Source organism: Mustela nigripes, chromosome 11 (genome assembly GCF_022355385.1).
Source record: "Mustela nigripes isolate SB6536 chromosome 11, MUSNIG.SB6536, whole genome shotgun sequence".
Lineage (NCBI taxonomy): Eukaryota > Metazoa > Chordata > Mammalia > Carnivora > Mustelidae > Mustela > Mustela nigripes.
In genome coordinates, this window is record NC_081567.1 from 14,583,079 (window position 1) to 14,610,720 (window position 27,642).

The following is a 27,642-nucleotide window of genomic DNA, read 5'->3' on the forward strand; positions in this document are numbered from 1 at the left end:
AAAACCGTAACACCCTGACGTGAGTACTACTTGGTCTAACAACTGTCACTTCGAGTTCGAGGTTACTCTGCTCTTGGCCGTCTGTATTACTTGCAAGGTGACCGGTTAGGAAGGCTTATTACTAAAGTACACAATGTAAGTGGCTTCAATGTCAGACTTTCCATGCAAAGATTACCCAAACACACTGACTTGCAGTGGAAAAGTACTAGCCTAGGAGCTGGGTTTTCACTTGGCTCAGTGACATTTCTTCGGTAAGTAACTTAACATCTCTGGGTCTTGATTTTTCCAGGTATAAAGTGACAAGGTTACACTAGATCGTCTCTAAGACCTTTCCTAAAACCAAAACTCTATGTTTCTAAGTGGTTACTCTCAACCTACCCTTTTGTAATGCATTGTTTCCAAAAACATCTTGGTCTGCTTATAGATTTCTTGGCCTGTCTTGTGGAAGGTCTTCAGAAATTCTATGAACTCTTTAGACACTCTATCCGTCTCAATGCTGGTTTGCCGGTTTATGGAAGGACTGGGAGCTTTTGCTTCCTGAATTTCTGCTGGGAAAATTAAACAGAATGAGTTTCGTTATATAGAAGATCCATGCATGAAATTACTTTAAGTATGTTACTTAAATTACTTAAATTATGCTTAGTCAAAGTGAAACCTAAATTTAAATTACTTTATGTTTAAATATTTGGACAACTTCACTTAAAGTGAGCTAAACCTATTTTAAGACTAGGACGTACAAGCAGATAAAAGTATATAAAATTTCCATTCAAATAAAAGTGGTTCTACTAATATTTTATCACCAAAATACATCATGCTTTGATCTACATACTTAATTGTAAATATGAAATAGCACTACTGTCTTGAACTCTCTCAAACACTGCATGAGTTTACAAAGCTAGTCAGCAAATGACATAACAATCAGTAGGAAAAAATGTTACATTACTTATGGTAACTCTTCCAAATCCATTCTACTTGTCAAACAGGCTAATCTGTTGACGTGGAGTCTAACAATTATTTTCCCACCATTCAGTTTTCAAGTCAGACTGCTCAAAGTGAACGGATGCACCCAGCGTAGCGCAGTGAACACGACAGAACGTTCAGCAAAGGCCGCAAGCAGAACAGACAACACGCGTCTAATCCACCGCCACACAACTCCTTCACCTCTTCAAATTAGTACACTGACAGGAAAATGGGACCTTTCCGGAACAAAGATAGGAGCGTTGCCATCGAGGTCAGTGCTACCAGGCAGCGTGAACTAGCCCCTGATCTCTGACCACATTCTGAGCCTCCTGACTTTGAACTGCGCTAATTCGGCTAATTCAATAGTTCTAACGAAGTAAACTCCCTCATACCCCATGAAAGCAAAGTACCTTTGGAAGGTACCGAAATCGACTTACTACCTGCTTTCTCACAGTGACTTTGTATAATTCCACTTTCTGAACTTTAGTACCTGGGATACATTTTAATGATGCGGCGTCACTGAAGTTTTACGAGAAGACTGGATTAGTTAAGGGGCACGTGGGGGCGCAGTGGGTGAAGCGGCTGCCTTCAGCTCAGGCCACGATCTGGGCTCCTGGGATCGAGCCCCACGTCAGGCTCCACCCTCAGCAGGGAGCCTGCTTGAGAAGTCTCTCTCCCTCCTCCCTCTGCCCCTTGCACACATGTGCTCTCTAATAAATCAATCAATCTTAAAAAAAAGAAAGAGAGAAGAAATCTAACAGTTCAACAGGAAAATGGGTAGAGAATACTAACTGCACAGAAAGGAAACATAAATGGACCTTAAATGTAGGAAACAAATTAAACTACACGAGATGCCATTTTAAAAATTAACGAAGAGACCAAGACCTGATGCTGAGGAAGGGGGGGGCGCTCTCACACTGTGGAGGGGAGAATGTACAATGATCCAAGTGCAATGGAGAGCAATGTGGCAATAACCATCAAACTAAAAATACATTTATCCTATGACCCAACAATTCCATTTCTCAGAAATTTCCTACTGATGTAACTGCACATGTACAAAATGAAGTATGTACAAGGCTACTCATTTCAGCACTACTTGTAACAGCAGAAGACTAAAAATGACACAGATATCTACCACTAAGGGACCAAATAAATTGTGATTTAATCCATAAAATAGAACACTATATATGTTTTAAAATAAATAAATTAAATAAATAAATAAAAATAAAATATTTTTAATATACTAAAAAAAGTTCTGTATAAGAACTTTTATAAGTTATAAGTTATGTATAATAACGCTCAAGTAAAAATAAAAAGGACAGCATGTGACTAAGAATAGAGAGCACAGTACATGAAAATACCCGTGTCTACACTGAAAACAAAAGCACATAAGGATACACAAGAAATTAATGACGAAGGTTGTCTGCATATGGAGAGAATGATGGTGGTAGTGGCTGGAAACCAGATGGGTAAGGGACCACACACCTTTTATTTTGGAGACATTCGAATGTACTACTTTTATTTTTAAGCAAGTAAATAAATCAGGTACAATTTAACTTAAAACAAAAACTGGCAACATCCTTTCTGAAATATTTTTTACCAATATGGAAAACCAAACACCCTTGTATGATTAGAAAAAGCTCTTTAATACTTAAGAGTTTAATCCCTCACTCAAACTATTAATTCCAATCTTAGTCACGATGGAGTAACTGGGATTGGGTTTACCCTATGGCCTTAACAACTAGAACATCAGAAAAAATAGATGAAATCGTGGTTTTTAGACACTGGTCAAGAGGCAGATGGGAGAGGAACTCATGAGAGAAGTCGACAGTGTGGTAAGTCTAACGAGCACCCCAGCTCACTGCAGGGAGAATTTTTAGGCCATAGCACAGGGGGAGGCAAGGGGACTCAAACAGTCTAGCAGACCACTGAACTGGGGAAAGAGCATTTAGAGCTAAGGGAGGCCAAAGTCCCTAGAAACCACATGGCAAAATGAGAGGACGGGCCGGCAAAGAAAAAATTCCAGATAGCCACGCGGCGGGTTCCCTAAGTCTACGACTGAGCACTGCGCGTGCAAATTAGAAACTACCAATGACTGCATACAGAACCAGGCAGAACCACCCCAGGCAGACATGACTGGGATTAATTCATGTCCCAGCAGCCAGAAAAAGAACATCAGCAATGGCAAATATAAAAATCATTTTCTTATTTTAAAAAATTTTTAGGGGCACCTGGGTGGCTCAGTGGGTTAAGCCTCTGCCTTCGGCTCAGGTCATGATCTCAGGGTCCTGGGATCGAGTCCCGCATCGGGCTCTCTGCTCAGCAGGAGCCTGCTTCCCCCTCTCTCTGCCTGCCTCTCTGCCAACTTGTGATTTCTGTCTGTCAAATAAATCTTTAAGAAAATTTTTTTGACGACAACTAACTGTTTAAAACTAAAGTAATAATAATAGATAGTGGGATTTGTATCGTATGTGTAAGTAAAATCTATGACAACAATACGACAAAGGGAGGAAAGAAGAAATCCAAGAATACTATTGGTAAGGGTCTTATATAGAAACTGGGATAGCACCATTGAAGGCCGAGTAGTTAAAAGGTATTTTTTACACCTCGAAACAGCCACTTTAAAAAGAAAGAAAGACGGGACGCCTGGGTGGCTCAGTTGGTTGGGCAGCTGCCTTCGGCTCAGGTCATGATCCCAGCGTCCTGGGATCGAGTCCCACATCGGGCTCCTTGCTGGGGAGGGAGCCTGCTTCTCCCTCTGCCTCTGCCTGCCGTTCTGCCTGTGCTCGCTCTTGCTCTCTCCCCCTCTCTCTCTGACAAATAAATAAATAAAATCTTTCAAAAATAAAATAAAAATATACATACTTTGTTTAAAAAAAAAGAAAGAAGGAGAAGAGAAATGAAAGAGATACAGCTAATAAGCCAATAGTGAAAATAAAGATGCAATCATAAAAAACAATCTACAAAAACAAATAAATAAAAGGGTAGGAAAAGAGGGGATAACTAAGTCCAGATAAGACAAATAGAAGACAGAGAGCAAGAAGGTTAATATTCCACACCACGTTATCAAAAATTTTACTAATGTAAGTAGCCTGAATAGGCCATGATCCCTATATAACCTGTCTACAAGAAATCCACTTAAAAAAAAAAAAAAAAATCCAATTTAAATATAAAGACATGAATATATTAAAAACTCAAGAAATAAAAAGGATATACCACCCAAATAAACAAAAAGAGCTTAAGTGGTTTTATTAATACTGGACAAATTTCCAAACATGGAATATTACCAAGGATAAACAGGGGCATCTGCCAAAAAAGGGGGGGTTAATTCTTCAAAGGAACACCAACCCCCGAGACTCTGGAGGTCTGGAGGTCAGCCAAGGGTAGGGGAACATTAGCCATCCCCTTACTGCTTTGCTTGTGTATACTCTCCCCTCCAACAAACACTTCTCTTCAAAGACAGAAAATTTTGATGTTTAGAAAGCCTTTCAAAATGTTAATGAAAATAAAATGTAAGTGAAGATGTTCTGTATGATCCCATCATGGCAGATACACGTCATTCTACACTGTGCAAACCCACAAAATACACACCACCACGAGGGAATGAACCCAACGGAAACTACAGACTGTGGATGGTGGCGACGTGTCGATGCAGGCTCATGAGTCGTAGCACAAAACTTCCCATTCTGGGGCAGAATGCGGGTAACGGGAGAGGCTGTGCGTGTGGGGGCGAGGAACATACGGGAGATCTCTGGACCCTCCTCTCAATTTTCCTGTGAATCTAAAACTGCTCTTAAAAAAATTAAAATCTTAGGGGCACTCGGGTGGTTCAGCTGGGGGAGCATGGGACTCCTGCTTCCGCTCAGGTCATGATCTCAGGGTCCTGGGATCAAGGCCTACGTCGGGCTCTGTGCTCTGCACAATCTGCTAGCTGCACTCCTGCTTGTCCCTCTACCTCCTCCTCTGCTCCCCCCTGGGCATGCACTCTCACTCTCTCAAATAAGTAGAATCTTCAAAAAATTTAAAATCTTAAAAAAAAAAAAATCAAGATTAATTCTACTCACTAGTATTAATTAGTACAAATCATTAAAATTAACACTTGGTTGTTTCCTTTTTTTTTTTTTTAAAGATTTTATTCATTTATTTGACAGACAGAGATCACAAGTAGGCAGAGAGGCAGGCAGAGAGAGAGGAGGAAGCAGGCTCCCCGCCGAGCAGAGAGCCCGATGTGGAGCTCTACACAGCACCCGGGGATCATGACCTGAGTCGAAGGCAGAGCCACCCAGGTGCCCCGTCACTTGGTTGTTTCTGACCTTCCTAAAAACCAACTCCCCAGTAACAGAACATAAGTTCCAAGTTTGGATTATGGAGTGAAAACTGAGGAGCCAGAGTTCAGGTACAGAGGAAGGTGATGAGGCCCAATGGACATTCAGAAGGGAAGACAGAAAGGAATAACTTTTCCTGTATCACATTTTGGTGAGGATCCAGATGCCTTGCGTTTCAACTTCTAATCTTAAGGTTTTAAGCAGGTTGAGTGGCAGGAGGAGGCAGAGGGAGAAGCAGGGTCCCCACTGAGCAAGGAGCCTGATGCTGGACTCCATCCCAGGACTCTGGGATCACGATCTGAGCTGAAGGCAGTGGCTTAACCAACTGAGCCACCGAGGCATCCCTCAACTTAAGGTTTTAATACAGAAAATTTTTCATGTAGAGTGTTCATTATATAATGTATGTATGTATACATATAATGTATGTATGTACTACATGTCACATAATATAAGTAATATTTATATTTAATACTAAAATATTAGTATATATTTAATAATATTATATATAATATTATATTCAAGAATCGCAAATCTGCCATGAGTATCAAGCTTTTCATTACCCCATATACACACACCATTTAAAAAGTCTTCCTGGGGTACCTAGGGGGCTCAGTCAGTTGAGCGTCTGCTTAACTTAACAAGGAGCCCTGCCTGCATCAGGCTCCTTGCGCAGTGAGGTGCCTGCTCTTCCTCTGCCTGCCACTCCACCTACTTGTGCTTTCTTTCTCTATCAATAGATAAATGAATTTTTTAAAAAGTTAAAAATATGGGGCGCCTGGGTGGCTCAGTGGGTTAAGCCGCTGCCTTCGGCTCAGGTCATGATCTCAGGGTCCTGGGATCGAGTCCCGCATCGGGCTCTCTGCTCAGCGAGGAGCCTGCTTCCCTCTCTCTCTCTCTCTGTCTGCCTCTCCATCTAATTGTGATTTCTCTCTGTCAAATAAATAAATAAAATCTTAAAAAAAAAAAAAAAAAAGTTAAAAATAGAACCATACCCTACAATCACACTACTATTTTTGGAAGATATTTTTTGGAAGTTATGGAAGTTTTTGGAAGTTATTTACCCAAAGAATACAAAAATACTAATTCAAAGGGATATGTGCACCCTGATATTTAAAGCAGCATTATCAACAACAGCTGAATCTGGAAACACCTGTGTCCACTGACTGATGAATGGATAAGGAAGACGCTGCGTATATATACAATGAAGTATTAGCCATAAAAAGAATGAAATCTTGACATTTGCACAACACGGAGGGATCTAGAGAGTATTATGCTAAGTAAAATAAGTCAGCCAGAGAAAAGACAAATACCGTATGATTCTACTCATACGTGCAATTTAAGAAACAAAACAAATAAGCAAAGGGAGAAAAAGGAGAGAGAGAGAGAGGCAAAACAAGAGCGGACTCTAACCACAGAGAACAAACCGATGGTTAGCAGAGGGGAGGCAGGGAGGGAGGCGTGTGTCATGATGAGCACAGGGTGTGCACGAAGTGCTGAGTTACTGTATCACAAATTAGTATTACTATGTAGTATGTTAACTAACTGGAATTTAAATAAAAACTTAGGGGCGCCTGGGCGGCTCAGTTGGTTAGGCCGCTGCCTTCGGCTCAGATCATGATCCCAGAGTCCTGGGATTGAGCCCAACACCACGTTCTCTGCTCGGCGGGAAGCCTGCTTCTCCTTTTCTCATTCCCCCTGCTGTGTTCCCTCTCTGTCTCTTTCTGTAAAATAAATACAGGAAATCTTTTAAATAAATAAATAAATCTTTAAAAAATAATTTCTTTATACCCCGTACTCAGATTCACAAAACTGTAACACTTTGCTCATCAGTATTATTTTTGTCTGAATTGCTTCAGGTAAACTGTATGTATCATGGTCCTTAGCCCTTAATACGCATGGTTCCTAGTAACGGAACATGCTTTTACATCACTGTGCTATCGTTCCTGGAGAAGGTGTGTGTTTTTCTCACACAGGATTCAACGGAGGGTCACGTCTTCACTTCGTGGTCAAGCGCACTTAGCCTCCTTTAACCTCTGGGGACTCTCGGCCTTCCCGTGTTTTCATCATATTGACAATTCTGAAGACTATAGGCAAGTCATTTTATTGAATACCCCTCAATTTGGGTTTTTCTGCTGTTTCCTCGTGACTGCATTTGGGTTTTAAGTTTTTAGCTTGAATAGGTCATAATTCATGGTATGTTCTTCTCAGAGCATCATATCTAGAGGCACATAATGTCCATTTCCCACAATTACATGGTCACCATTTCTCTATGTGTAATCAATTAATTAGCTGCGGGGATTAATTTGAGATCATGTTCACAATTTGCTCCTCAGGAAACTCTCTCCTCCACCCCAGATTTAGCATCCATTGATGGAATCTGTCTGAGTCGATTCTTACTACGACGACTGCAAAATGCTGATTTCATACTCCCTTACTCCTTTCTTATTTATCAGTCAACATTCTACGGCAGAGGAAAAAAGCTTTCTCCGGGCTCCTGGGTGGCTCGGTCAGTTAAGTGTCCTGATTTCAGCTCAGATCATGAGCTCAGGTCATGAGATCCAGCCCCACATCCACAGCCGCGCTCAGCAGGGAGTCTGCTTAGGCTTCTCTCCCTTTCCCGCTATCCCGTCCCCACCTGCACTCTGGAGCACACGCTCTCAAACAAACAGATCTTTAAAAAAAAAAAAAAAAAAAAGCCTTCTCTTCTCCTTTATTTACTCATTTATCTATTTTATTAGTTGAAAGGAGTAACGCCCCGGATTTGGGGATGCCCTTTTTTCCCTGCTCCAGCCCCTCGATCAGTCTCTTCTCCAAGGAACCCTTGAGTTCACTTTGGTGAGGACCAGTATTTAGAATCTAAGGTATGGGTGGAAAAATTGATATTTAAATTCTAAAAAAAGAAAAGCGATCCCTCCTACGAGCACTGCCTTCACGTAACGCCTGCCTTGCCTTCAGATGCGCGGGAGAGTCTGTTCAGGTCGGCAACAGCCTATCGAGCTGTAATGGGAAAAGGCTTTCAAAATGTACGTGCAAGTACTCCAACCTGGCCAACCACGACTTGCTCTGGGAGCTACACCAACTCACCCAACCTTACTTTGGAAATTTAAAAACTGTGAGTAGATTCTCCGAGTTTACTCAGAATCAAGCTATTCCATTAACCTTCTCTGAAGGGCATCCAAGTCTTAACAAGGTATTAAATATTCTTCAAACTCCTTAGAAGCCTAAATTTATGTTCTGTTTACCACCGACCTGCCTTGGTGTAAGAGCTTTCTTTCATGCCACTACAGAAGCAAGAAAAATATCAAGAGCGAAAGCATCACGTATTAATAAAGCAGAGAATACAGAACACAAAAGGCCTATTTTGGCTGAGACTCAATAAATGAAAACCACATGTAGTATAGGCTAACTTTATCCACAGGCAAAGACCAAATAATCAGCCTGAAATGCAAGGTTCGCCTGGCAGAGTTGCATAAGCAAGCTACAAACATCAAATAGGGGCTTCTTGTCTAATACATACACACCAGTTTTTTTCAGTACTTTGAGGTCTTTATCTTCCTATGCTTTCTATAGAACAAAGCCAACTAAAGATTAAAAATCCCAGGTAATAGTCTTACCTCTTGAAAAGAAAAGAAGCTAAGAAGTATACCAATATAATTTTTAAAAATAAAAACAACTTAGAACTTTTAAAGTACAGATCTTTCATAAATAATGCACATTGCACAGACACTCTTAGGACACCATTTTTTGGAAGTACCAAGGACAGTCACCAAATGTACATGACTATTATGCACTTAAGAACAGAGACCTCACCAACTATCTTTCCACACATAGAGACACAGATACACACACACACACACACACACACACTTACTAGAGATCAAGGGATATAGTGGGAAAAAAACGGAACCAGGAGTTAGGAGACTTGAGTTCTAAGACACCAACTTATTCTATGACCTTGAGTCCGTTACCTAAAAGAAGCAGTTAGAGCCACTGGTTTTATAGCTTCTTTACTGTTTCATGTTTCACCATATTTGACCATTTCACTGTATATCATAATTTCATAAGGTTAATGAGACTTTCCCAAAGTAAGAACCAGAATTTAAGCTTACTAGGAAGGAGCAGCTTTAATACCGCTGTGCTCCGTATTAGCACAGCTTATTCTACCAGAAAAACAACCCGTATTTTTCTAACATTTATGGGAGACATATCTGTCAGGTATTGTTGCTGAACTCTTTTAACTGCATCGCCTCATTTGATTCTTAAGACATACCTCCAGCAGGTATTACTATCTCCTCAGGACGGAGCTTAAAGACATTTGCTTGCTCAAGGTCACAACAGCTAATAAACCACAGAACTGAGACTCAAAACAAGGGGACTCCAAAGATTACGCACCCCCCTCCCTACCTCCTAATAAATAATCATGAGCCAAATTTATCCTTAATTTAATCTCTAACAAGTACTAATTATTTCCTTTCTAATTACAGTAGAGAAAACCACCATGAATGACAGACAACCAAGAAACAACTCCAAATTAATTATGTGAACAAAAAGATTACTCCAAGGTTTGCTTTTATTGGGACACCTGGGTGGCTCTGTGGGTTAAGCGCCTGCCTTCAGCTCAGGTCATGATCCCAGCGCCCTGGGATCAGGTCCCACACCAGCCTCCTTGCTCAGCAGGGAGCCTGCCTCCCCCCTCTGCCTGCCGCTTCCCCTGCTCAGGCCTTTGCCTCTCTCTCTGTGACAAATTAATAAATAGAATCTTAACAACAACAACAAAAGGTTTGCTTTTATTAAAGAGAAGGGCTGTGTTTTGGGTAATAAGCAACCTTTCCTTCTAACAAGACAAAACAGAAGACGAGCCACTAAATCTGAAAGGCCGGCAAGGATCTTAAGGTGTGGATGTTGTTACTCAAATACAGAAACAAAACAAAGAACCTCCTGACAACTCCCTCAGGTGGTGGGGTTCGTTGGGGAGACCATCTCCTGCGACAGTCTCCACTACCACTTCAAATCTCCTGCCGAGCTCCGATAACCAACACTGATAACCAACGCTGAGGTTCAAAGACTAAGCGCCCCCAATGGACTGTCCTCGTGTGCAGCTAGGCCGCATCAGCTGCCCTCCAATGACGGGCGGAACACATGCAACGTTCGTGAGGGTCCTTTCACGGGTACTGAGCATTTTAAGAAGCAGATGCAAGAGATAATGCACAGACAAATCCACATGCTAGAAAACACCCACATGGCTTACTTTCACCCTCCAGAAGCCCAAAGCGAGCCTCTTCCCGTGTGTTCTCTATGTAGGTCTTCATGACGCAAGCTGTCCCTCAAGAGCTCAGAAAACCTCTTGTTCACCTCCTTTAAGCCCAGAGATAGTCATTTCTGATAAGGGATGTTTAGTAAGGATATTATACAAGGAGAATAGACCAGAATCCAAAAATTAAAGGAACAAAAAATTAAAACATCCAAAAAGATACACATTTGGATGGGAATGCATTTTATAAACAAAATTACATTTTTGTAGTCCTATAGAGTAATAAACAAGCTTCTCCAACACACAATGTCCTCCAACTAAAGATGACTTTTGGTTTTATGTCTTATCTGATCCTTAAACCCCATTTCAGTTCCAAATCTGGGTTGGTGCATCCTGGATGCTTACTGAAACTGAAAAGCAGAGTCCACATGCACTGTGGGTCTATACTGCACCTCACTTGAGCACAGAGGAAAAAAAGAATCAGAAAATTACCCTTTTTTGATCCAACCCTGGATGAAGCACTGAAGAATTTCTTTACTGTGGTCACTTTGCGGGTCTTCTCATTGGTTTTCTTTTCTTCAAACTTGGAAAATGTGAGGGACTGGGCCCCCTGGCTGCTCTGGCTGCTGGCAAAGGCCTCTTCCTCCTCCCGCTGGAGTCTGCAATTCAAGAGAGGATTGAGAACGAGCCAGACAGCCTCCGTGTTCCTTGTATCAGAACAGCAGGAGGGTCTAGAAGTTTTAAAACGGGAGGCTAAACACACCAAGCAGGTCTGAGGTGTCTGATATGAAACTGTCCCACAAATGATTCAAAAGGGACCTTCTCCGTAGATATTCATTTAGCAACTGTAACCAAATGTAACTAAGGTTACATAAAATAACTAAACTCACTTTCCACTAACAAGCTCACGGCTGAAAAGGAGAAACAGTAAGCAATGGCCATATAATGTGGCAGCTCCTACCCACGGCTCCTACCGGAGAGGGAAACCCAACTGCTACGAGATCATAGGGAAGAACAACTTAATCTGCTAGAGAAGTCCGAGGTTTTACAAGGGGGACATTTAGGTTTATCTTTTTTAAAAAATTGTATTAACATATGACCTATCATTTGCTCCAGGGGTGCAGGTCTGTGCGTCGTCAGGCTCACGTTCACAGCACATACCTCCCTCCCACCCCCCACCTCCAGCAACCCTCAGTTTGTTTCCTGAGATCGAGTCTCTTATGGTTTCTCTCCCTCCCCGGTCCCACCTTGTTTCATTTCTTCCCTCCCTTCCCCCCGTGATGGAGTATGACAGGCTGATCTGAAGAGAGGAACAAGGTTCCACTGAGTGAAAGGACATTCCAGGGAGAGGAACGACAAGCGTGAGGGCATGTGGTCTCGGCTGCGGACTCAGTTAGCGCAGTCACCGATGGCGTGACCAGATGGTAAGAAAGCCCGAATGCCAGTCCGTTAGAACCCTACATTCCACCGTGCGGTGGCGAACCAAGAATGGCCGTAAATTCAATAAATTACCATTAGGAGATCTGTGCTTCAGAAAAATACTGCAGGGAGCTGTGTTATAACCTGAGGGGCAATAATTAAGACTGTATTATACAAGATTTAAGTGAGAGAAAATAAAGACCAGGAAACTAAAAAAGGGTGAAATTCTAAGGACTCCTCTGAGCTGAGTAAGTTCTACCTATCGCTCAAAGACGGCCAGCATAGGCAGCTGTCCTAGCAGCGTGCCCTGGGAACTTGTTAGAAATGCAAATTCTCAGAGCTCACTCCCATCCTCCTCAAGTCAGGGACTCTGAGGAGAGGTCCAGGGATGCCTCTTTTTATAAGCTTTCCAGGTGATTCTCAAGCTTGCTCAAATCTGAGACACAGCGCTGCAGGAAATCTCAAGCAAGGTCCCAGACGGAGGAAGAAACAGCAAGGAAGTCACAAGCAGAAGCCTTGGGCTGAGCGTAGAACTGGGACACGCCTCTCTCTCAGACAAAACCGAATTAACATACAGAGAGTAGTGCATTTTGCTGTGGAGAGGGGAGAAAGCTAAGGGAATTCATGCCTACTGACCTCTACTGAAACCAGGTGAAACAGGCAATGTTCTTTGTCTACATCTTCTGTCTCTGACCGCAGAGCTGCTGACAGCAGTGGGCATGCACTGTCATTCTGAGGTCACCACAAACGCTAGCGAAGTGGTCACTCAACGTACACGGCTGATCAGACACACATAAAACTAACAAAAGTTGTCCGAGTTCAGTCTGACTTTTTTTTATGGAGAAGTTTTACTGTTCCTAGGATGTTCTGGCAAAAGATTAACATCACGCGTGATGCTTTATCCATCCCTGTGCTCACCAGCCATTCCATCTTCTACCATGGTCCTCGGTCTAGGTAATATAAACTACTTTTCACTAACAAACCCCATTTTAAAGAAAAGGTTAAATTTCCAAAATGCAAGGGCCATGTATACAAATCAACAAGTTTCCACCCCAGTGTGTTTATCACCACGTCAGATGCCACGCTAGATATATTACAAGAATGAGGAAAAGGATGTTTGGTGAGAGCCATGAGCCAAGGACTGTGCTAGGGACACCCCAGAGAGAGCCACAGTTCATAGTTCAAGTATGTGTTTTGCATTCCTCCAGTCCAAGAAGCCTATTATCTACATGAGAGAACTCAGACTAACGCACTCTAAACATAAGTAATTACAAGACAAAGATGAAAATAAATAAATCACTCAAAGCTATTCATTAAATACTGACTAAGAAGAAAAGGGTAAAAATATTCGTTTCTCTTAGCATTAAGCCGACGTGCTGATAGCTCGCCAGAGGAGAGAAAAGCGGATTCTGACAGTGGCCGTTTCCCAGTTAAACGCCCCCCTTTAGTCCTTTTACCGCTCTGCCAGTTCCCAGTCCTCCTGAATCTGCTTCTGCCTTGCTTTGTGGTACTCTTCCCTCCAGCACTTGGAGCAGAAACCCTGCCAAGCAGGGTTGCCATAGTAACCACATCCTTTCTTGCACAGGAGCTCGGACTGATCCACATGAATCCCTCGGCGTTCAGACTTAAGGCTCATCTTCTTCCTGCTAATCAAATAAATAAGAAGGTCATGTTGCAAACGAAGTCACTATCATTCTTCTATCAGCACAGCAAGGAACAAAAATGTGTCCGTAATCTTCAAGCTATGAAGGGGGGGAGGCAGGCTGAGAGGGAGGGAAAAAGAGTGTAAATAGAACACGTTGCTGGGGTACCTGGGTGGCTCGCCTGGTGAAGCATGAGATCTTGATCTCGGGGTTGTGGGTTTGCGCCCCACTCTGGGAGTAGGGATTACTTAAAATCTGGAAGGAAGGAAGGGAGGAAGGAAGAAGGCTGGTCCTGACACAGTCATACTGAAGAAAACACTTCTTACTTCCTTCTCAATGATATAAAGAACACTTTAAGAAAGGACTTATATTAGATTAAAAGCCTAAATGTAACATACGAACCTATAAAACTCACAGAAGAAAACATAAGGAAAAAACTCCATGACATCAGATTTGGCAAAAATTTCTTGGATATGACACCAAACATAAGGTAAGCAACAAAAGGAATAATAGGCAAATGTGACTGTATCAAATGCAAGCATGTCAGAGGGGGTCGGGCAGAGGGAGAGGGAGAAGCAGACTCCCTGCCAAACAGGGAGACCAGGTGGGGCTCGATCCCAGGACCCTAACTAACATCATGACCTGAGTGACGGCAAATGCTTAATGGACTGAGCCACCCAGGAACTCTGGTAACAAACGTTCATAACAACATTATCCACAATAGCCAAAAGGTGGAAATAACCCCCCCCAAAAAAGTCCACCAACTGATAAATGGATAAACAATTGTAGTATATCCATGCAATGGATTTTACTTGGTCACAAAAAGGAATTAAGTATTGATATATGCCCCAAGATCAACCTTGAAAACATTATACTAAGTTAAAGAAGTCAATGATAAAAGAACACATTTTATATGACTCCCTTCATAGGAACGTCCAGAACAGGTAAATCTATAAAGACAGAAAGCAGCTGAGCAGTTGTTTAGGACTAAGGGGCAGGTGTGTGTTGGGGGGAGAATGGGAATAAAGGAAACAGCTCAAGAGTATGAGGCTTCTTTGGAGATCATGAAGATAATGGAAGATTTTAAAGTTGGCTGTCATGATGGGTACCACCAAACTGTCTGACCTTTCGATAGCTGAGTTCTATGATATGGAAATGATATACCTAATAAAGTTGCTCTTAAAATAAAGGTACAGGGGGACCTGGGTGGCTACGATGGTTAAGCATCTTCCTTTGGCCCGGGTCATGATCTCCAGGTCCTGGAATCGAGCCTCAGGTCACGCGCCCAGCTGAATGATTCTGCTTCTCCCTCTCCCTCTGCCTCTGCTTGTGCTCCCTCTGTCTCTCTCAAAAATAAATAATATCTTATAAATAAATAAATAAATAAATAAATAAATTACAGGCATATGTTGGAGATATTGTAGGTTGGGTCCCAGACTACAATAAAGCAAATGTCGCAATAAAGTGAGTCAAATAAATGTTCTGGTTTCCCAATGTATGTAAATGTTAGGTCTACCCTATACTGTAGTCTATCTGGTGTTTAATAGTATTATGTCTAAAAAATAAGTACATCTTCAATTAAAAATACTTTATTGCTAAAAAAAAAAAAGAAAGAAAAGAAAACCTTTATCGCTAAAACCTACTAATTAACCACCATCTGAGCTTTCATTGAGTTCTAATCACAGACCACAGATACTATAACAAATAATAATGAAATCATTCGAAGTATTCCAAGTACTACAAGATCTTATGACACAGAAACACAAAGTGAGCAAATGCTGTTGGAAAAATGGTACCAACAGATGTGTTCAATGCAGGACTGCCTTACACCTTCAATTAAAAAAAAAATGCAGTATTTGTCAAACTCAATAAAGCAAAGTGCAAGGAAACAAGGTATACCTGTCAAAATCAGGGAGGAAGGCAGAGTGGGAAGTCAGATTCAAAGAACTATCAGCTTCGATGGTGGACAGACTATAAGCCAAGGAATGTGGGTGGCTTCTGGAAGCTGTGAATAACCCCTGGCTGACAGCCAGCAGAGAAATGAAGATCTCAGTGCTTAACTGCATGGAACTCAATTCTACCAGCATGAGTGTGTCTGGAAGCAGATTTTCCCCACAGCTCCAGGTAAGAGCCCAGGCTGGCTGCCTCCTTAATTCTGACCTCTAGAGATCCTTCACAGAGTACCCAACCAGAGCAAGCCAAGAGTCCTCACTCACAGAACTTAGGGATAATAAACGGGTGTTCTTCCAGGCCGCTAAATTTATGGCACTATGTTACGGCAACGACAGAAAACTAACACTCCTTTCCATTAGTCTTCTTGGGGGTCTTTGCCTTGTGTTCCAGTGTCTAGAATGCTGTGCGCCCTGCTGTTCGCACGGGGAATACTTATGATATGAAGGCCGCAGCATCCAAGTCATGCTTCCAGAAAGGCCTCCCCCTGCAACTCTACCTCAAGCAGCACCTCTCCAACCTCCCCACCCTTCCATCCACACTGGCTCAGCATTGCTTCTCTCCATCCTACACATGTCTAACAAGGGAGGGAAAGGAAAGAGTTAACCAAGCAGGATAAATTGCTAAAAAAACAATTATGCATATTCTCAGAAGGGCCTGCTTATTACGTGACTGGCTCTTGGTCAGCTTCTAGGGGAATGGAGGTCTTGGAAGTGTCCTTGTGTTTTGTATGCTTGGAGCTTCAAGCCACACTATTCCAACTTGCTTCGACAGCTCATGCAAACAGTGTGATGTATGGCGAGTACCTGCTGTCTTTCTGGGGGGGTCTGGAGTTGCATTAACTGTGGTCGGTCCTGAAGGCAGTCATGCCTGTCTGACCAACCTTCAATAAAAACCCTGGAATTCAAAGCTTAAGTGAGTTTCCCGAACAGAAAACATCTCACATATGTTGCTACAATTTGTTGCTGGGGATTAAACACACCCTGTGCAACGTCTCTGCTGGAAAATGACTTGGAAGCTCATGCCCGGTATCCTCCAAATAAATAAATTTTATCTTATTTATAAATAAATAAATGTGTCTCTGTCAGGTAAATAAATAAAATTAAATACAAACAGTCATGTGAGCCCTTCTATCAAATCACCAAACCTAGGGGCAGTCTTGGGGACTACTGACACCAGCTATGATTATAAAGGGGTGGCATGAGGGTGATCTCAGTGGTAACAGAATAGTTCTGTATCTTGACTACGGTGGTAGTTACAGGAATCTACATACACGATAAAAAATGCAACAGAACTGCTAAACATGCACACAGTACTGAAATCAATTTCTCGGTTCTGATGTTGTACTATGGTTATGTAAAACTCAGACACTGGCACAACCTGGTAGCATACTACAGCATCTCTCTGTATTATCTTTGCAATTTTCTGTTAATCTGTAATTTCAAGTTAGGGAGTTATTAAAAATTCCACTTTAAAATTCAAATAACATTTATGATTGAACCAATGTGTATCAGACAGATAAGCATATCACTCAGATTATTTCTAAATATGGAAAACAAAGAGAGCAAGTGAATCTCCAAAGTACACGCCAGGGTTTGAAAGGCTATCACAGTGGTGACGGTAGCTCTGTTTCAGGGGGCAAAGCAGGTACTTTCAACACACCTAGACTAGACATCAGAGCTACGTAAGCAGCATATCCTCTTCAGTTCGGGGAAAACACAAGGGGATCAACGGCCTGAGACGGAATTGTCTTTCCTGCCCCAAAAGACCTGTCCCTCATTAGTAAAGCCATAATCCAGAGGCAAGTTACTACACCCAGGAGGAAGGTGAGAGGGGCACATCAGTTCAATAAAAATACGCTTTTACGGAACAACCTGGGCATACAGAATGCATCATTCAATTGACCCATTCACATTAGGGAAGACAGAGTAAGAATTATCTCTATTTCTGAGACAGTTGAGATTACTATGAATTCTGCTTCAGAACTAGGATTCAATCTGGGTTGAAGTACCCCCCAAAACAAGGGCCAGAGGAGGTTCAATCATGTCTTGGTGGTTCAATCAGTTAAGTCTCTGATCTTGGTTTTGGCCCAGGTCATGGTCTTTTTTTTTTTTTTTTTTTTTTTTTTTTTTTTTTTTTTTTTTTTTTTTTTTTTTTTTTTAAGATTTTATTTATTTATTTGACACAGAGAGATCACAAGTAGGCAGAGAGGCAGGCGCTGGGGGTGGGGTGGGGGGAAGGGAAGCAGGCTCCCCACTGAGCAGAAGGCCTGTTGCCGGGCTCCATCCCAGGACCCTGAGATCATGACCTGAGCTGAAGGCAGAGGCTCAACCCACTGAGCCACCCAAGCGCCCCTACAGGTGTTCTTTTTTTATGTTATCTTTTAGTCCCTGACTTTATATTATGAAGACATTATCACCGCTTTAATCAGACAATATTTAAAATCCATATCCAAATGTCACTGAGTTTCTATTAACTACATTGCTTCCAAAATGAATGTAAGTATCACACTGAGGGGGCTCCTGGGTGGCTCAGGGTACAGGATCAGACTCTCACTTGGCTCAGGTCAGGATCTCAGGGTCAGGAGACAAGCCCAGCCTCAGGCTCCGGCGTCTGCCTGAGATTCCCGGTCCACCTCCCTCGGCCCCTCCCCGGCCTGGGCTCCTGCTCTCTCTCTCACAAATGAATAAATAAATCTTTAAAGAAATATATCGCACTGAGAATCAGTGGCAGAGCTCCAATGTTAAATTTAACAAAACAAAGTATCCAAACACTGGCCTGCCCACTTCGTAATCAAGCCATGAAGAGAACGCTGAGTCGATGCTGCGGAATGAGCAGAGCCAGCAGAGCCGCATTCTCGGGGAGGGAGCTCCCGACAACAATCTGCCACTGTGCCAAGTCGAAGTCCATGTCGCACCCTCTCCGGGTAAGCCCAATTAGGACGCCAACCTGAGCTTGCCATGCCCCAGGCTAGCGACACAAACTCTGCTCTACTTCGCACCGTGCTCCGATCTCCCTTCGCTGGCAGCGGTCAGTCCTCCACGGGTCCGTTTCTTGGGAAAGTAAATGACCAGATACACCCTCTCTTCACTCCATTTAAACGAGCAACAAACTGCAGCACATTATGTGGTTTCAACCATGAACAGCTCGTTTCCCTGAGAGTCACACGGCAGTTTTAGCTTCGCGGCGGCCCCGACACCTCGGCCTCACCCAGCTGCGGCTGCACAAAGTGACACACACACACCTATGAGACGAGAACTACAAAAAGCAATTGCCTGAACGGAACATGTATTTATTCAGATTCGTTAGACAGCTCAATGAAATACATTATGTTCTAAACCACTGAGAAGTATCTTGTGTATAATAAAAATATAATCCCATTAAACTCCAGAAACTTTCAAAAGTTGCGAAAACCATACCCTCCTGGGGTGCCTGAATGGCTCAGTTGGTTGTACATCTGCCTTCAGCTCAGTCCCACTCCTGGGGTCCCGGGATCGAGCCCCACACTGCACTCCCTGCTCAGCGTGGAGCCTGCTTCTCCCTCTCCCTCTCCCTCTGCCCCTCTCCCCCAACTCATGCTCTCTCTTGCTATCTGCCCCCTCAAATAAATAAAACCTTAAGACAGAATAAAATAAAAAACGTACCATCTGTTGGGGTTGAATTATGGCCCCCCAAAAGACAGGCTGAACTCAATACTGCGGAAGAAACCTGATTTGGAAATCAGCTCTAGGCAGATGTAATTATAGAATGAGGTCATGCTGATTAGGGTGGGCCCTAACTCCAGTAACTGGTATCCTTGTAAGAAGGCCCTGAGAGGCACCCAGGTATAAAGACACAGAGGCCACGTGGCCATCGAGGTGGAAATCAGAATGATGCGGCTGAAGCCAAGGAGCTACAGGGCAGCCAGCAATCATCTTCCCTACAGCCTTCGCAGAGAACTTGGGCCCTGTGGACGCCTTGATTTCAGATTTCTAGCCTCTGTAACTACGAAAGCATGAATCTGTATAGTTTTGAGTCACCCTGCGCTAGTCTGCTTAGAGTACTCCTAAGAAAACCACAAAAATCATCCATTAAGAATTATAAACAGTAACTGTAAACAAATACTTGAAAGCAACGAGTTTTCCACAAGGTAACACAGAACCGGGGTTCGCAGCATCACTTGGCTCTTCCCAAACCGGTTAATCGCGTATCGCAGTTCATGAGAACAGCCCCGGCATCCGTCTGCTACCCTAGCAGAAAGGCCCCCTTTGGGTCCTCAAAATGACCTGCTCTGCACAGTAACTTACACAGTCATCGTCTTCATGAACAAGCCCAGAAACCCTCCTGTTAGTCCACCTTCAAATTCCACCCCGTTCAAACAACATCTGACTCCCCTTTCCCACTTACAGAATAATTCTTTCTGGTTCATACAGCATTTTATAAATACAGCTACTGCAATATGTTCTATTGTAAAAGCTTGCTTACATGTCCATTCCGTGTTCACAGACACACAGCACAGTGCCCAGAACAGACTGACTAATCAATACACATTTCCTAAATTTATTGAATTATTTATTCCGAAGACTAAAAAATACCTATACAGACCATTTTCTTTCATTTCTTTCCCCCATATACACTCTCCAGGGCCCAGTGAAGATATAAGTAGAAATTTTAAACAGCAAAACAACTATCTTATGAAGCAGTTATTCCCAAATTTTAGCATGCAATCAGTATCACATGGAGGACTTATTAAAGCACAGAGTGCTGGGTCCCAACCCAGAGTTTATGATTCAGGAGGTCAGGCGCAGGGCCTGAGAATCCACATTCCTAAGAAGTTCCCAGATGATGTGGCTAAGGACTACTCTTCCAGAACTAGAATTATAAAGCAAGCACAGCAATTATTAAAAAACCAATTTCTTCTCATGACTTCCTTACTGGTAGGAGACCTTCTTTTCTAAATACAATGGAGTAGTTTGTGGCGACCAACACTCCTGCTGAGAACAAGGAAAGCTAGACACACGTTTAAAATCCATTATTTAAAGGCATCAGAAAATCTAAAGGAATCTAGGTGCCTCTGGATTCTGGAAAAAGAGAGAAACTGTGGAGAAACAAAGCGACATTCTGCAGTCACTTTTGCCCCAAGTGTATCCATGCCTGGGACAAAGTGATGAGAATCCAGACTTACTTTAGGAAGAACTACAAGAGCTTTTGGAAAAGAGGAAAGGCAAGACTCAGGGAGCCAAAATCCTAGTCAAACAGAGTCAAAGAGAGCTGGGCTTAACAGAAGGCTGATTCCTCCCACCCCCCCCCCCCCCCGCCAGGCCCAAGGACTTATACCAAATTTTGCAGCTGCAAAGAGAGGGCTTCAAAACCATTGGGAAACCCTCTGAAAATCTAGAGTGGCATTTACAGGGGCGCCTGGTGGGCTCAGTTGGTGGAACATACATACACCCCTTGATCTTGGGGTTGTAAATTCAACCCCCATGTTGGGTGTAGAGATTACTCAAAAATAAAATCTTTTTTTTTTTTTTTTTAAGTGGGGGGGCCTGGGTGGCTCAGTCGTTTAAGCTTCTGCCTTTGGCTCGGGTCATTACCCCAGGATTGGAGCTGGAGCACCCGAGTGGGTCAGGCGCCTGCTTAGCAGGGAGTCTGCTTCTCCCTCTCCTTCTGCCCCCCTCCGCGGCCTGTGCTCCTGCGCTGGCGCTGCCCACGTTCTCTCAAATCAATACAATCTTTACCAAAAAAAAAAGTGGAATTTTCAGTAATCTCACTGTTCTCAAGAAACAAAGATTACAGTATATAAGCCACCAGGGGAAGAGACTCCGGTGAATTCACTCCCCTACGGGTGGGAAGCTCTGGACGACTACTTGATAGTAGTAAAGGTAAACCCGAGGGAACAAAGCCTTATCGACCCAGCAACACAACTTCAACCGGCAGCTCAGTCCCTAATAGGATTAGGTGATAAGCCCCTACTCAAAAGGGAGGAGAGATTTTCTCTCTGAAAAACAAAAAGAGTACCTTCCGGAGCTTCATTTTATTCACAACACCTAGTATTTACAGAATTAAAAACCAAAAAGAAAAAAAAAAAAGACAATAGAAAGAGATGCTCAGATGATCCAGACAATGAAGTTAACAGAAAGACTTTTAAATAGATATTTATTGGGACGTCTGGGTGGCTCAGTTGGTTAAGCAGCTGCCTTCGGCTCAGGTCATGATCCCAGCGTCCTGGGATCGAGTCCCACATCGGGCTCCTTGCTCGGCAGGGAGCCTGCTTCTCCTTCAGCCTCTAGCCTGCCACTCTCTCTGCCTGTGCTCACTCTCTCTCTAACAAATAAATAAAATCTTAAAAAAAAAAAAATAGATATTTATTTAAATTCCCTATTTTTTTTTAAAAAAAGGTGAAAAATAAGGGCACCTGGGTGGCTCAGTGGGTTAAGTCTCTGCCTTTGGCTCACATCATGATCTCAGGGTCTTGGTATTGAGCCCCGCGTCGAGAGCCTGCTTTCTACTCTCTCTGCCTGCCTCTCTGCCTACTTGTGATCTAAATAAATAAAACCTTTTTTAAAAAATTAAAATTGGGGCACCTGGGTGGCTTAGTGGGTTAAGCCTCTGCCTTTAGCTCAGGTCATGATCTCAGGGTCCTGGGATCGAGTCCCGCATCAGGCTCTCTGCTCAGCAGGGAGCCTGCTTTCCTCCTCTCTCTCTGCCTGCCTCTCTGCCTACTTATGATCTCTCTCCTCTCTCTCTGTCAAATGAATAAATAAAATTAAAAAAAAATTAAAATTAAAATTAAAATTTTAAAGTGAAAAATAAATTAAAAATAGGTGAGAAAAAGGGGAAAGAACATTTTTTTTTAAGAGTTTATTTATTTATTTGACAGAGATCATAAGCAGGCAGAGAGGCAGCAGAGAGAGAGGAGGAAGCAGGCTCCCCGCTGAGCAGAGAACCTGATTTGGGGCTGGATCCCAGGACCCCGAGATCATGACCTGAGGCAAGGCAGCCACCCAGGCGCCCCAGAACATATTTTAAAAATGAACTGAGAATTGTAATCCCTAAAAATCGAAATGAAATGCTAGACCTGAAAAGTATAATAACTAAAACTAAGACTTCAAAGGGTAGATTTAAGAGCAGACCAGACCTAACAGAAGAGAAGATTAGAACTGGAACCCAAGTCAATAAAATACACCCACAATGAAGCAGTAGGAAAAACTAATAGGAAATACAGTGTGGGGGGGGGAGTATAAAGAGAATCAGGGACATTGTGGAAAAGTCTATGGAGTATGTAACTGAAGTTCCTCAAAAGAAGAGGAAAGAATGAATAAGAAGCAATATTAATGAAATTTAAAACTGATAAAAAGACAACAAATCCAAGAAATTCTGTGAACCCCAAAGCAGAAAACACAACACAGAGATACAGCATACTTAACAGCTGATAATCAAAAACAAAGAGAAACTTTTGAAAGCAGCTAGAGGAAAAGAAACACATTACTTTCATAAGTGGGACAATAAAACTAAGAGCTAAATTTTCAAAAGAAATCATAAATGCCTTAAGACAACAGAATGACCTATTGAAAGTGCTGGAAAAAAAATGCCCCCCTAGAATGTGGTGTTTAATAACTTGTTCCCCTTAAAAATAAAGACAGAATAGGGGCACCTGGGTGGCTCAGTCAGTTAAGCATCTGACTCTAGATTTCAGCTCAGGTCATGATCTCAGGGTGGTAAGATCAAGCCCTGTGTCAGGCTCCACGTTGAGCCTGTTTGGGATTCTCTCTCTCCCTCTGTGCCTCTCCACACTATCCCCCCCCACCCCCCGCCACCAACCCATTCACCACCGTTCATGCACACTCTCTTTAAAGTAAAAAATAAAAATTATAAAGAATTCATTATGGGCCTACTAGCATTAGAAGAAATAGGAGAGAGAACTCTTCAAATGGAAAGAAAAATCAGTTTACCCCAAAGAGAAACACAAAGAAGGAAGGATCAAAAAGTAATGGAAACAGTAAACATGTAAGTAAATACACATAAATATTGATTACAAAAAACAACCATTTCTTGTGGGTCTTAAAATAATAAGTAGAGGGGCGCCTGGGTGGCTCAGTGGGTTGGGCCTCTGCCTCCGGCTCAGGTCATGGTCTCAGGGTCCTGGGACCAAGCTCCACATCGGGCTCTCTGCTCAGCAGGAAGCCTGTTCCCCTCTCCCCCTCTGCCTGCCTCTCTGCCTGCTTGTGATCTCTGTCAAATAAATAAATAAAGTCTTAAAAAAAATCTTTTAAAAAGCACTTAATTCTTCTTCTCCAAATACAGTCCAAGCTTTGACTGAAGAATGAAACAGACAAATTTTCACCACACTTACATAAATGGCAGACTCACCCTTGTAACCCTCAGTGGTTGTGTTTGGGGCTGGAACTGGCTGGGCCTAAAAATCCAACCTCCTGATCAGTTTTTCTGTTAGAATCTAAGAACTTTAAACGTCAAAGAATCTTAGCTTATTTCTCAAGCACTACTTTAAACAAAATAAGAAATAAGTTGAGATTTTTATTTTCTAATTTACTTATTCAATTACTAGCCCTAAGTACTAAGAAAGCAAAAGTTCTTATTTCTCTCTCTCTCTCTCTTTTTTTTTTCGATCATCTACACAGGGATGGGAAAGTTCTTCTTGAAATAAATAGCCTATACCCTCTTGTGGGTAACAACAATGACAAAAAAGTATCTGCACTTTGTTCCCAAGTACGTCCAAGAACAAAAGCAAGCTCTTGGAAGGAACCAGTGTTTACATACAGTTGCTATTCAAAGAACTTAAATATGGAGCAGTTTTAGCATATGGGTATGAACGCCCTTTGCCATCTGATTAATCCTCCTAAATGATACTTAAGAGGTGTCCGCCCATGACTGTACAACATTTGAAAGCCTAGACAAAAAAACCCTACACTTACCACACTACAACTGCAGTGGCTACTTAATTTATACAAATAAAGATATAACTCAACTGGCTAAATAGAAGCCAAGCATATTAATTCCTGAGACACTAATTACAATGGATTTTAGACATTTTATCTCATCAGCATACAATTCTGTTTTTTGTTTTCACATTTTTTTAATTTACATTCTTCTTGTAATATCCTATTCAAAACTGTGGTCACTAGCCCAAGTCATTTTTCAGGAAGATGTTTAAAAAACAATGCCAAAAGCTCTATGGAAATGCAATTAAGGAACCACTAAGTTACATAACTACATTTAGGCAACAACACTTCCACCTCTTGTTTACTGACTAAAGATGAATAAGGATGTTCTTGATTCTGCTAGGTCATAATTTACAATATACCGGAGGAACTGTATTAGAATACTTTAAAAAAAAATAATTTGGAATTACCTGAAGTAGCTGCATATGAAAATACACAATAAATAATGGTTTACTCAGGTGCCTGGGTGGCTCAGTGGGTTAAGCTTCTGCCTTCAGCTCAGGTCATGCAGGGTCCTGGGATCGAGCCCCGCATCGGGCTCTCTGCTCGGCGGGGAGCCTGCTTTCCCCCTCCGCCCCCTCCCCCGCCTGCCTCTCTGTCTACTTGTGATTTCTTTATGTGTCAAATAAAGAAATAGAACCTTAAAAAAATAATGGTTTACTTAACTGTACAACTTTCGTGCAATACACTTCCTAATGAAACGGAATGACAGTTAAGAACACAAACACCTTGCAATGGCATTACAACAAAAGCACAACCTAAATTCATCCCATATCACAGCAGCGTTGTCAATTACATGTCTGCCTTCGGCTCTGGTCATGACCGCAGGGTCCTGGGATTGAGCCCTGCATCAAGTTCCCTGCTCAAGTGGGGAATCAGCTTCTCCCTCTCCTTTGACTGCTTCCCCTGTGTGTGCTCTCTCTCGGTCAAATAAATAATAAAATATTAAAACCTACACACACACATACACACAGAGCCGTGAAATCACCAGCTAGAGTTGACTCTAAAATGTGAATATTTGGCGCCTGGGTGGCTCAGTCGGTTAAGCCTCCGCCTTCGGCTCAGGTCATGATCTCAGGGTCCTGGGATCGAGTCCCGCATCGGGCTCTCTGCTCAGCGGGGAGCCTGCTTCCTCCTCTCTCTCTATCTGCCTGTCTCTCTGCCTACTTGTGATCTCTCTCTGTCAAATAAATAAATAAAATCTTAAAAAAAATGAATATCAACCTCTTTTTCTAGAAAGGTGCACTATTTTTATAAATATTATGGTGGCTTTCCTGATGTCAAGACAAATTTAGAGTCAACAGAAAGAAAAAGTATATGTATTTTATGTGCAAACACATGAAAAAATATCCCCACTTTGCCAATCCTGATGAATGCTGAGAGACTCCCCCGCCCCCAGCTTGACCGACTACAACCAAAAGGCCTTAAACTTGCAGCTCCCCAACCATTACCCGGGTAGGAAGATCCCAAACTGTCCCAGGCCCTTTAGTGACAGCGGGTTCGGGCACCGCGCGCTCACTGAGGCCGTGCGCGTCTGCTGTCCCCGCGGGAGCTCAGAGTCCCGCGGGCGCCGGCACTGCCAGGCCAGGGTTGGGCGCAGACCACGGATGCGGTCAGCAGAGCCCGGGCCTCCCCGGCTGTAGGACCGGCAACGAGCGGCCGCGCCGAGCCCAGGAGGAGCAGGCGAGGACGCGGAGAGCCCGCCGCGCAAGGCCGCCCTCCTCACTCGGGGCCTGGGCCGCGCCGCCACGCACGCGTCCGGTGGGTCTCAAGTACTGTGACTCCCACAGTCAGCTTTTTAGCCTGAGCAAGACACAAATACGTTAATTCTCTAGGCCCTCCGTCTAAGATGAACGGGCCTGTGCTTTTTTAAAACACTAGGTTCCAGGCCTGGACTCTTCAAGCCGAGGTTCCCTGGGCCGCAGCCCCGGCCCGACCGACCGCGGAAATGGCGCGTGCGGTGAGCGGCGTCTCGTCGCGGTGAGCGGCGTCTCGTCGCGGTGAGCGGCGTCTCGTCGCGGTGAGCGGCGTCTCGTCGCGTCAGACGCCCCGGCGCTCCGCAGGCGGCGAAAACGCAGCGCGCCGGCCAACGCCGCTCTGAGGGAAACGACACCCAGCGGCACACACAGGTGCTCCAGGAACCGGTCGGGAAGCTCGGCCTGGCCCAGCCGCCTGTGGACCCGGCGCGGCGGTCTACGAACTCGCGCCCACTATCCCGCCGGCTCCAGCCGCGTCCGCGGCATCACGTGCGCTCCGCGACCGGCCCACGCGGCGGCGAACCCTGCAGCTGAGCAGGACACCGAGTGCAGCACCGCACAGCCCCCGACAGGCGGCTCTGCCCTGGCGGACGCAGCCGAGGACTGTCCGCACGAGGCGTCTCGGCAGCCGAAGGGAACCGGCCTCTCCTCTCAGTCCCGGACCCGAGCGACGGCCCGGGCTTCTCTCCGAGCCGGCGGCTGCCCCGGTCGAGGCCCCGGTCGAGGCCCCGGTCGAGGCGCGCTACCGCGTGCGGGACGCGCCCCCCGTGCTCGTGCTCGGGTCTCCTCCCGCCGCAGTCAGGGTCCCACAGACGCGTCTGCGCCTCCGACTCCCCGTCGCGCCGCCCCGCACTTCACTTCGGTGCGGGCTCCGGAACGGCGGCGTCTGCCGCGGGGAAGACGGACGCGAGCAGCAGACTCGCTCCGCTTGGAGGACACGGCGACAGCGAGGTATTTTCTTCCGTTCACGGCCCTTTATGCGCCCGACGGGTAAGCGCGAGGCCTTTCGGGGGTCCAGAGGAAACACAAGGTGCTTTTGCAAACATTGTGTCTAAAATTAGGAAACTCTAACAACAGGAACTACAAAAATAAAGTTTCATTATGTATTTTTCACTCTGGAGCACCAGAAAATTACAAATATATCCCATGTAAAAATCCCCCAAAAGCCACTTTTTAATTTTAAAATACAGGCCAAATCCCCAGAAATGCAAGCACGGGTATTTGCTGAAGAGACCAGCTTCAAAGCCGGCTCATGAGCGTGCGGTCCTGAGCGTGCGGACCGGAGCGTGCGGACCGGAGGCCGCCAGCCACCCCTGCGGTGCAGCGCCCCAAGGCCCTTGCTGCGCTCCCGCGTCGGAGACTCCCGCCGTCCCCCGGCCTCATCGCAGGAAACGCGGG

General features: G+C 44.0%; 1 protein-coding gene across 5 annotated transcripts in view; it reads right to left on the reverse strand.

The window, feature by feature from the left end:
• Nucleotides 1-27,642, reverse strand: part of RABGEF1 (RAB guanine nucleotide exchange factor 1) — a 49,531-nt gene that overhangs the window by 19,661 nt on the left and 2,228 nt on the right. Inside the window, exons 1-4 of one of the 5 annotated variants that reach the window (XM_059414752.1) lie at nt 13,767-13,826; nt 13,413-13,601; nt 11,029-11,195; nt 379-548 (exon numbers count right to left, since the gene is read on the reverse strand). In XM_059414752.1, coding sequence (XP_059270735.1) covers nt 379-548; nt 11,029-11,195; nt 13,413-13,591 — 516 coding nt within the window. In that variant the 5' untranslated portion in view covers nt 13,592-13,601; nt 13,767-13,826. Of the gene's footprint in view, nt 1-378; nt 549-11,028; nt 11,196-13,412; nt 13,602-13,766; nt 13,827-27,642 lie in introns of those variants that run through there. The other 4 variants (XM_059414754.1, XM_059414756.1, XM_059414755.1 and 1 more) reach the window with 4 other exon arrangements.